This window comes from Oncorhynchus kisutch, linkage group LG18 (genome assembly GCF_002021735.2).
Source record: "Oncorhynchus kisutch isolate 150728-3 linkage group LG18, Okis_V2, whole genome shotgun sequence".
Classification (NCBI taxonomy): domain Eukaryota; kingdom Metazoa; phylum Chordata; class Actinopteri; order Salmoniformes; family Salmonidae; genus Oncorhynchus; species Oncorhynchus kisutch.
Window position 1 is genome coordinate 58,137,750 of NC_034191.2, and position 11,196 is coordinate 58,148,945.

The following is an 11,196-nucleotide window of genomic DNA, read 5'->3' on the forward strand; positions in this document are numbered from 1 at the left end:
ACAGTGAAAACAAGCATTATCATCCTTCTAAAGCCCCGGTGGGACTCCATGGCTTACACAGGGCTGCGCTCGCTACAGCCCTGAAATCCAATATGTAAATCCACTTAGGCCTGGCCCGCCAGAGCATGTTCTCATAGCAGGGAGGGGAGGGAGGGAGAGAGACGACAGAGTGAAAGACAGGTGGAGAGAGACAGAGATAGAGAGAGAGAGAGAGAGAGAGAGAGAGAGAGAGAGAGAGAGAGAGGGGCGAGGTGAAGAGAGCGAGACAGAGAGAGAGCGAGGCAGACAGAGGGGAGAGGAGAGAGAGAAAGAGGAGAGTGGCCCCAGAGAAAGGATGGAACAGGGACTGGAAGAGGTTGGCAGTAATCCTCAGGGCAGATGGGGTTTCATTTGATCCCATGTAATATGTATGAGCGGTCTTGCTTCAGGAATGGCTTTGATGCAGCATGCATGGAGACTGGACAACTGTCCCTCTCAGGGAGAGATAGAGGGGCCTACTGGGCCCTGGACAGCTGTTGACTCCACGTGGAGAATCGTTCTAAGCATCTTTAAATACCCCAACCTTGACAAACACCATGTATTCAGCCGTAGAACTGTCATCACACGGATGACAGAAGATGTGTGTGTGTGTATGTGTGCGTCAGTGGAGGCTGCTGAGGGGAGGACGGCTCATAATAATGGCTGGAATAAAGTCAATGGAATAGTATCAGCCACATGGAAACCGCATGTTTAATGTGTTTGATACTATTCCATTGACTCCATTCCAGCCATTATTATGAGCCGTCCTCCCCTCAGCAGCCTCCACTGTTGTGCGTGTGTGTTTGTAGTATACATGTGTCTACAATTAAAATGCGCGTGTGTGTAGGATTCCATTTGCGGCCTACCTTCGATCTCACAGCCCAGGAGCTCGAGGCGCAGGCCCATCCCAGCAGGGGTGGACCTCTCTGGATAAACCCTGATGTATCGGGTCAGCAAGGGCTCCACGGTCCTCAGCTCTGGAGTATCGTAGTTCTGATTCCCCTCGAAAATCTGTGGAGAGGACCACCTGTGTTAGTTCATCGACAACGGCAGAGGAGAAGTCCTACATCGTACACACTGCAGCTGAGAGAGAGGCTGAGATGGGCCGATACAGATACAGAGAGAGACAGATACACACAGAGAGAAAACCAGAGAGAAATGTTGCTGTCTGATAATGTCATTGCTCTCTCTGATGTCTCTCTCCTATCACAGAGACCCTAAGGCAGACTTATTCCTTCCTTTGGAAAATGAGCAGGGCTCGAGCAGGGCTGAGAGAGGGGAGAAAACAATGGAAGATGGACCAGATTTCTCCGGCTGACATCTAAAAAGCACTGTCGGTGGGACTGTAAACGAGAGCCCGGTGGCTACAACTAGCACCTGCCGCCCCAGCAGGACACCGCGGTCAAGGGCAGCCTCAGCTCACTCTGTCTCGGCTCAGCCTCAGAAGTCCTCTATTAAAGAGAGAGGCTAGGGGCGTTTTTCTTTGGGAATAACGTAGCGAAGGGGTAAGATAGAGGAGAGGACTAATGCTTTCTCGTCGCTCAGCAGTTCTGGTCTTGTCATCTGAATAAGAAAGGAGGATTCTGTTTGGGAATAACAGAGGTACACGTAGAGGCGAGGAGATGAAAGGACAGGAGAGTAGAGGAGAAGAGGAGAGGTAAAGGAAAGTAGTGGAGATGAGGAGAGGAGAGGTAGAGGAGGGGACAGTGATGGAGTGTAGTGGATTAGTGACCATTAACACTGGAACACGTCTTGTCTGTCTTTGATGCTCGGAGGTTCTTAGGGAAAGAGGGAGAGATGGAGGAACAAGTAGGAGAGGAAGATGCCAGCCTCTCACTCCTTCAGAAATCAACCATTAGGTGATCTGGAACACACTTACACCACATCCTGTCGGAGAAGTTGTAATTGGGGACAGGGCTGTAGAGGTACTTCCTGGAGGTGTGCGTCTGTGTGTGTGTGTGTGTGTGTGTGGTGTGTGTGGCGAGGCGTGTGTATGGTGTGTGTGTAAGGCGCTGTGTGGGCCAGTGACACACTCAAAGCATGCCGACGGCGGCAGATACATCTAGGGTTGTTTCTGCGTGTCACACGCCCACTCTCAGCTCTCCTGCCTTCTTCTCCGCTCTCTCAGCTCTCCTGCCTTCTTCTCGCTCTCTCAGCTCTCCTGCCTTCTTCTCCGCTCTCTCAGCTCTCCTGCCTTCTTCTCCGCTCTCTCAGCTCTCTTGCCTTCTTCTCCGCTCTCTCAGCTCTCCTGCCTTCTTCTCCGCTCTCTCAGCTCTCCTGCCTTCTTCTCCGCTCTCTCAGCTCTCTGCCTTCTTCTCCGCTCTCTCAGCTCTCCTGCCTTCTTCTCCGCTCTCTAGCTCTCCTGCCTTCTTCTCCCCTCTCTCAGCTCTCCTGCCTTCTTCTCCCGCTCTCTCAGCTCTCCTGCCTTCTTCTCCGCTCTCTCAGCTCTCCTGCCTTCTTCTTCGCTCTCTCAGCTCTCCTGCTTCTTCTCCGCTCTCTCAGCTCTCCTTCCTTCTTCTCCGCTCTCTCAGCTCTCCTGCCTTCTTCTCCGCTCTCTCAGCTCTCCTGCCTTCTTCTCCGCTCTCTCAGCTCTCCTGCCTTCTTCTCCCCTCTCTCAGCTCTCCTGCCTTCTTCTCCGCTCTCTCAGCTCTCCTGCCTTTTTCTCCGCTCTCTTGAGTAGAGTGTGATTCTACTGAAAGGCGAGCAGCAACAGCGGAATACTGAGAGGATAGACGCTAGGCAGCGGTAGGTCTAGGAGAAACCTTACAGATGGTTATCCTAATGTGCTATGAAGTACTACCCAAATGGACTCCATAAATGTTTCAACATCCACGGTACAAAGAATGGGTGAAAACTGACACAACATCACTGGTATTCAGTTTGGAACAGGGAAATCATTTCCCATTAGATAGTCAACAAAACCCTACTTTCTGTTAACTGCTCAACATGGTAAACACAACAAACAAACAACCAATGAAAACGGCTCTTACCTTTAGCTTGTTGCCGCTGGCGTCCTGGACCATCTTCCAATCAGATCCGTTGTTACTGTATCCCAGTCTGAACTTCTTCATGAACACCTTGTTCTCTCTGTGTTTCCCTCCCTGGATGATGAGCCCTCGTACCAGCTTCTCCTCCCCCAGGTCCACCTGCAGATGAATGGAGAGGAAACACGTTATAAGCAGTTCATAGATACTCATGACAGGCTCATAATGCATTATACCTGTATACCGTAAGTAAAGTGTTTCCAAACTGTTTATTTGTAATCTCATCATCATTTTGGCCAAATTATTTGCACATAAAGGTAGGATATGAAGGATATATTCTCAGAAAATATGTTATATGAACCAATGATATTTCATAATCATCGAACCTATCTCTAATTGCAAAGCCCCCCAAAAAACGTAAGAATAGTCTATTAATATAGTTGATCTAACCTGTAGCCACTCTGAGGTGAAGGGCTGGGGTTGGGGCAGCAGGGTCCACCCGGAGCGGCTGGTCAGCAGGCGGGCGTTCTCGGGTACCCAGCTCCGGTCCGTGTGGGACGAAGCTGTGATCTGGGCATCAGTGATCAGGCCCGATACCATGCCAAGCATGCCTGAACATGGATACTCTGAGAGGGGGAGAGAGAGAGATAGTGGTAAGCATAAGTCTTTCAATGAGCAGAGGGATTTCACCAGTCCGAGGAGGTTGTTTTCCATGGTTTATGTGTTAATAGGGGAAAAGAGAGGGATGGGTTGAATGACTGAGACAGTGAGTGATAGTGATGGTGTGAGAGAGAAACACTCTCTCTTTGTGATGCCTCTCTCTCTCTGTCTCTCTGTCTCTGTCTCTCTCTCTCTCTCTCTCTCTCTCTCTCTCTCTCTCCTAACCGATTGAATACTAATGTCTCCGCCTGGAGTGTTTGTCTCCCGTCACCCAATTAAAACTCTCCCTCTCCCTTCAGCGGTAATTTCTACCTGGGAGTGCTATTCTTTCATCTTGACCCCCTCCCTCCCTTCATCCCCACCGTCCCCCCTTTCCTTTTGTCATTCTATACCTGCTCTAATTTAGCCCTGTGTTCTCCGAGCTTTCATCCCGAATCTGTGTTCGTTTATTTTCGTCCCCTTGAGTGCCTTGTGCATTCTACCTTTCATTCTACCTTTCATACTGCTTGCTGCTGGTGGCTGTTTCACTTTGTGCCGTTTGCACCTTCCGGCTCAGAAAAATGTTCAGGCAATGAATCCACACACACAGGCTGACTGTCTTGTCTGTCTCCTGACTGACCGTCTCTTTCCTTTCCATCCACTTAATCAAAAAAGTCTGCAGTGACCTGCAGTAACCAATATCATATTTACAATCTGCTCCCAGGGAGAGGGGTAAAAGGAGATATATTCTTGGAGCGTCTGCGACTGTATGAAACTCAGTGTAACTCTGCCAAGCAGAACAAGGCTTCATTCAATCTTTTCCATCGTTATCACAGTTCCTGTTCAAAACAGAGAGGAATAAACTAGTTCTACGTGACTCCCAGGAGACCCAAACGAGTCCAAATCGAATCAGAGAGAGCGCCGTGGTTCCTCAGGACAGGACCAAACGCTCACGGGGAGATTTGTCATCCGTTTGAGGCTGAGAATTTCTCTTTCGTCGCCTGCCAAGCGCCCTGTGAGTGTGATCCCTGTGATCTCTGATGGAGCCATGTCAGAGGGAAGCTAAGGCACTCCACTGCGGTGGGCTCACGCTCTCGCTCTTTGAAGTGGATGGATAAGAGAGAGTTAGAGAGGGGGGTTTCCAGGGGGATTTGGAAGTTTGGATGATCAGAGCACCACAGGTCATCTGCTGTGGTCACGAGCTTTTAATGCACCTCAGTTGGAACTGTTTGGGCGGCACGCACAGCGGACACACCCATAAACCGACAGCGTGTGTGTGTAGTGGCACACCACTGCAAGGGGCAAGGCTGAGCAGGGTAGCCTAGGGTTTGGCTGGGGAACTCTGTGGCTAAACACACACATGGGCTTATTTACCAATAGAACAGCCGAGAGTCAGCAGTCAGAAGTGATGAGGTTAAGTTATTAATACGAAGGTGTGTACAGTAACTCCAAATGCAGGGCACATCTCATGTGCAAAGACCAGATAAGATTAGACACAACCTGAAGGCCTTCCCACTGGGCACAAATGTCAATTCAACGTCTATTCCACGTTGGTTCCATGTCACTTAATTGAAATGACGTGGAAACAACGTTTAGTTCAGTGTGCTGTTTCTCTGTGGGCTTAGAACGGACCACTTTGATATCTCCTAAAAAGCATTTGTCAGTAATCTCTCTGAATGCAGGACTGAAAGCAGCCTTAAAGCAGAACCTCTCGAACCTGACCAGAGAATTACAGGATCACGCTCTCTCTCTCTCTGTCTCTCTCTGTGTCTCTTTCTCTCTCTGTCTCTCTCTCTCTCTCTCTGTCTCTGTCTCTCTCTGTGTTTCTCTCTCTCTCTCTCTCTGTCTCTCTCTCTCTCTCTCTGTCTCTGTCTCTGTCTCTGTCTCTGTCTCTGTCTTGTCTCTGTCTCTCTCTGTGTCTCTCTCTCTCTCTCTGTCTCGCTCTCTTGTCTCTCTCTGTGTCTCTCTCTCTCTGTCTGTCTGTCTGTCTGTCTCTCTCTCTCTCTCTCTCTCCTCTCTCTCTCTCTGTCTCTCTCTCTTCTCTCTCTCTTCTCTCTCTGTCTCTCTCTCTCTCTCTCTCTCTGTCTCTCTCTCTCTCTGTGTCCTCTCTCTCTGTCTCTCTCTGTGTCTCTCTCTCTGTCTCTCTCTCTTCTCTCTCTGTCTCTCTCTTGTCTCTCTCTGTGTCTCTCTCTCTCTCTCTGTCTCTCGCTCTGTCTCTCTCCTCTCTCTCTCTCTCTGTGTCTCTCTCTCTCTCCTCTGTCTCTCTCTCTCTCTCTCTCTGTCTCTCTCTCTCTCTGTGTCTCTCTCTCTCTCTCTGTGTCGCTCTGACTCCCTCCCTCCCTCCCCTCCCCTCACCTCCCTCCCTCCCTCCCTCCCTCCCTCCCCTCCCTCCCTCCCTCCCTCCCTCCCTCCCTCCCTCACCTCCCCTCCCTCCCTCCCTCCCCCCTCCCTCCCTCCCTCCCTCCCCCCCCTCCCTCCCTCCCCCTCTCTCTCTCTCTCTTTCTGTCTCTCTCTCTCTCTCTCTCTCCTCTCTCTCTCTCTCTCTCTCTCTCTGTGTCTCTCTCTCTCTCTCTCTCTCTCTCTCGCTCTGACTCTCGCTCTCCTCTCCTCTCTGAGCGTGTGCAGAACATCCAGCTGGCAGTGTGATCAGAGTGGTGCCCTGCCCGCCGTTGGCTGATGAGGTCACAGAGTGGCGCTCCCTGCTCCTGTGATGTGTCTGCAGTGCGGTGTGTGTGTGTGTGTGTCCCCGCAGTGCGGTGTGTGTGTGTATGTCTGTGCGTGTGTGTGACTGCAGTGCGGTCTGGTCTCACGTCCAGCTGTGTGCCAGCAACGCACTGCCCTCTGCATATACACTCATACAAATGCACACACGTGCACGCAAACACACAAACGCACAGACACGCACACACAAAGGCACGGGCTCTCACACACACTAACAAGCACAAAAAACGAACACATACGAAAGCTAGCGTACACAGACAGACTCGCAGACCAACAAATGCACACACATACATTAAGCCCTTCACAATGCCATAAAATAAATGCACGTTGACAAAGAGGTAGAGACGCTGTGAACCTGACCACAATCAAAGCCCTGTAGTGGGTGGAAGGTTGCCAGCATCACACTGATGAAGATCACTGCAGAATTTGTGGACCCAGCAGGGGGCTGAGACTGAGGGGGTTGGGGAAAGGACAGAGGGTAGGACAAGAGCCACGGAGACGGTGTGTGTGTGTGCGTGTGCGTGTCTATGCAGGTGGTTGCAGTGCTCAGCTATGGGAAGCCGCTCGCCTGGCCCGCTAAACTACTCTGCCTGCCGGCCTGCCTGCTGTTGATGTCATCCATATTGAATGAGGTACATCTAAACATCAGGTAACATCAATGCGTAATCATCTTCATGCGCCTCTCCTTCATAATGTAGAAGGCAGCACTCGCCTCAGAGTAAACCCTCTCTCACTGGGCTCTCACTACTGTGAGTTAGGGAGACACCGAAATGTACACCATAGTTACCCGGAGGAAAATGGGAGAGGGTCATGCTTTTTCAAATTTAGTCCAGGGAAGGGTCATGTAATTTGTAATTGTTGAAATGCAATATTACTCAGGGTTGGAGAGTGAGTTGCTTATTATAGTATCTCATGTGTGCCCGATGCTGCTCCTCATCCTTGATTCTCTGCTGGGCGCGCAATATCAAGTGCACCTAGTGTGGTCTCAATCAGCCTGCCCTGCTCCTATTGATGTAAACCCTACTGTGCTGCCTAACCAAGGACTGTAATTGTGTGTGGTGGCATTTCAGGAGGCGAGTTCATTTGTGCAAAAAACGCAATATCTGTGCGCACATACTAGGCCTACTGATGTACTGTTCAGTTCGAGAGAGAGAGAGAGAGCGTGAAGATGAGAAACAGGAATGAAGGTATTTATTTGATTTATTCTGGATCCGCATTGGCTGTTGCCAAGGCAGCAGCTACTTTTCCTGGGGTCCAAAGCTTGCTACTAATTTTAATTTAATTTAATTTTTGCTATTGATTTTAATACAAATGAAGTAGACCTGATTATATAAAACGATCTATAATTGCGCTTTAGTCCGCAATGCTTTATGCTAGAAACAAGCTGTACAATGCCGGGGGAAAGACATCCCAATGGATGTGGGATATACTTGGATTGTCTCTATGACTTTCAGAGGCTGCGCTGTAACCTTCTATAGCCAAGGAGCAGTGGTGTAGTGCTCTTTTGGGGAGTGGGGGAGTTAGGGAGCGCAAAAAAAGTTTTGAAATGACCTCTTAACTTTGTACCGACAGGTTGAATATCACTATGGAATAGGTGCATAACATGCATCCTCCAATTGCCACGTCTGCCCAGTTTGCCCACACGTCTTGTCTCAAGAACATTTTATCACCTCAAACACCAAGTTAGGCATTCCTCGTTTCAAAGTAGGCCATCATCTCTCAATGGTGAATGATAATTCTTCCTGATTTACAGGTGAAATGCCCAAACTGCATGCCAGTCACTTGAAGTCAATCAGTTTCATGGGAAGATGCATTTAGAGCTTCTTCTTGAGCGAATTAAAGCAGATGGCGTGAACAAACGACTATATTAGCATTTCTTGTAGGTCTATTTTGATTCAATCTAAGTATAGCCTGTAGTGTGTGCACTGTTGAGTTTTAATGATTGTTGAAAGAATATTGGACTATTCAGCTTCAGACAAGAAATGACTGAGGAGGTGTTTTTGGTGTAACATACTGTAATATAGTCCTACTACATACAGTATGCTACAGTAGGCCAATATGGTATTACACTATATATACAAGAGTATGTGGACACCCCTTCAAATGAGTGGATTCTGCTATTTCAGCCACACCCGTTGCTGACAGGTGTATAAAATTGAGCACACAGCCATGCAATCTCCATATACAAACATTGGAAGTAGAATGGCCTTAGTGAAGATCTCAGTGACTTTCAACGTGCCACCTTTCCAACAAGTCAGTTTGTCAAATTTCTGCCGTGCTAGAGCTGCCCCGGTCAACTGTAAGTGCTGTTATTGTGAAGTGGAAACGTCTAGGAGCAACAACGGCTCAGCCGTGAAGTGGCAGGACACACAAGCTCACAGAACGGGACCGCCAAGTGCTGAACCTCTTAGCGCGTAAAAATAATCTGTCCTCGGTTTCAACACTCACTACCAAGTTTCAAATTCCTCTGGAAGCAACGTCAGCACAAGAACTGTTTGTCGGGAACTTCATGAAATGGGTTTCCATGGCCGAGCAGCCGTACACAATGCATAGTGCCAACTGTAAAGTTTGGTGGAGAAGGAATAATGGTCTGGGGCTGTTTTTCACAGTTCGGGCTAGGCCCCTTAGTTCCAGTGAAGGGATGCTACAGCACACAATGACATTCTAGACGATTTGGTGCTTCCAAATTCCAACCCCATTGAACACCTTTGGGATGAATTGGAACGCCGACTGCGAGCCAGGCTTATTCACCCAACATCAGTGCCCGACCCCACTAATGCTCTTGTGATTGAATGGAAGTCCCCGCAGCAATGTTCCAACATCTAGTGGAAAGCCTTCACAGAGTGGAGGCTGTTATAGCAGCAAAGGGGGGGGACCAACTCCATGGTAATGCCCATGATTTTGGAATGAGATGTTAGACAAGCATGTCCACATACTTTTGGTCATGTAGTGTACTGGATATACCGATCTGCTATGTAAAATACTAATGAATCACTTTGTGATCTTGTGAGACATATATTCAGCAGTGATCTAACTTTACTAAATGAGCACCATTGTGAGAAGTGATACTCTTCTGTTTGTAATAATAATAATAATTAGAAGTGATGCGTAGGACTTTTAGATGTAGGCCACATCTTGATGAGGGTTATTTTGAGAGATTTGAGTGCCCCGCTGAAAGGACAGCTGTGGTCAGGTATCGTTATGAGTTCCAGTGCCCAAGGTGTTCCGTTGAATTTTCTGAACATAATGGGAAGACGCGCAGTGAATATGGATCCTAGATGTCATTGGTGTGATGAGGTTCATGCAGGGCATCAGTTTGTCTGCACACACAATAGAGGTAGTACATTTCTGTAAGCTAATTTCAAGTGGGTTGTACAAGACTGTTTTGAGGACAGACGTTTTAGCAACCCCTGGTAGAGTTTTCTGTCTGTGACTGTTCTTGTTTCGGTCGGATTTGGCGCGCTCAAAGTGGCGTTTGCAGACACGCCTACAATCCATAATTACCCGATGATATGTGGCTGCTATGTTAAACAATGGAATGGCTCAAATTCATTGATGATCAGATACTTCAGTTGTAACTGGTTCTGTTGCACTCCATTTTATACAGTTGATTGACGACTTTAGTTCTGTTACAAACTTAGACTCCCCTTTTTTTTAACAATAGCCTGCATGGAAATGTTCATTTCATAAGAGATCCGATTGTATCCAGGTATCACTCATTATAAATGACATACAGTCCCTTAGTAAATCATTTCAGCTACTCTTCTAGATGAGGAGGAAAATATCACCCAGGTACATGAGAGATGAGAGGCCTAAACAAATCGTAAAGGAGCACTTAGATACTCATTTTACCGAAAGGTCAAACAATATACCATCCACCAGCAGTGACTTGCATGCATTTGAATGTTGTTTGGTCATTTGAATGGTCAACTAACACCTCGAATGTATTTATCCTTTATTTAACTAAGTCAGTTAAGAACAAATTCTTATTTACAACGACGGCCCAGTGGGTTAACTGCCTTGTTCCTCAGCAGAACGACAAATTTTTACCTTGTCAGCGCGGGGATTCAATCTAGCAACCTTTTCGGTTGCTGGCCCAACGCTCTAACCACTAGGCTACCTGCCGCCCCTATGTCACGCTGAGTGACGCTAAGTAGCGTCTGGCTGCCAGACAGAGAGATATAGAGTGTGAAGCATTGGGATCTCCGTGGTACTGACCTGATATTTTACAGCCGTACACCTCGAAGCGCAGAGCGATGCCTGTTTCCCAGGCGACGGGACGGATTCGGATGAAGCGGGTGAGCGTGGCTTTGGGAAGCATCTTCCTGGCCACTTCTGTGGGGTTGGTGTTCCCTTGGAAAACCTGGGAGGAGAGGAGCTGTTCATTATTCACAGAGTTTGTTTAGTGTAGTAGTAGAGCCACCAGGAGAGAGGCCTACTGGGCCAACTGAGGCCTTGGCCCTCGCCTCACACAGTGCTCCAGAAACAGAGCTCAATGACGGGGCACAGGCCATATGCAGGCCAGCCTCCCTTCATTGTTCGTATTAGGCTACTGTCTTTAGACTCTATTACTATATCATTTCCTGAGCATGTACAGAATATGGAAATGAGTGTTTCATACTTCAACATCCTACGTTTTTGATATGAACCATATTCACCCCAGTTCATAATGCACCAACTATTGTGATTGTGACCCAGCTGCAATTTCAACCATATACAAACACCTTCACCCTACAGTTATATCCAACTGTGACACGCACGCACACGCTGACAACACCCTACAGTCCATCACACATCACCCTGGCTAAGTCTCACTCTGTAGGCATCCGGTGGT

At 48.3% G+C, this 11,196-nt stretch overlaps 1 protein-coding gene across 2 annotated transcripts in view; it reads right to left on the reverse strand.

Moving 5' to 3' along the window:
* The window catches only part of LOC109908715 (neuropilin-1a), an 86,382-nt gene that overhangs the window by 17,862 nt on the left and 57,324 nt on the right, over positions 1 to 11,196 (reverse strand). For both annotated transcript variants that reach the window (XM_031796383.1, XM_031796382.1), the window contains exons 9-12: positions 10,581 to 10,725; positions 3,453 to 3,628; positions 3,009 to 3,164; positions 885 to 1,029 (exon numbers count right to left, since the gene is read on the reverse strand). In XM_031796383.1, coding sequence (XP_031652243.1) covers positions 885 to 1,029; positions 3,009 to 3,164; positions 3,453 to 3,628; positions 10,581 to 10,725 — 622 coding nt within the window. The remainder of the gene's footprint in view (positions 1 to 884; positions 1,030 to 3,008; positions 3,165 to 3,452; positions 3,629 to 10,580; positions 10,726 to 11,196) is intronic.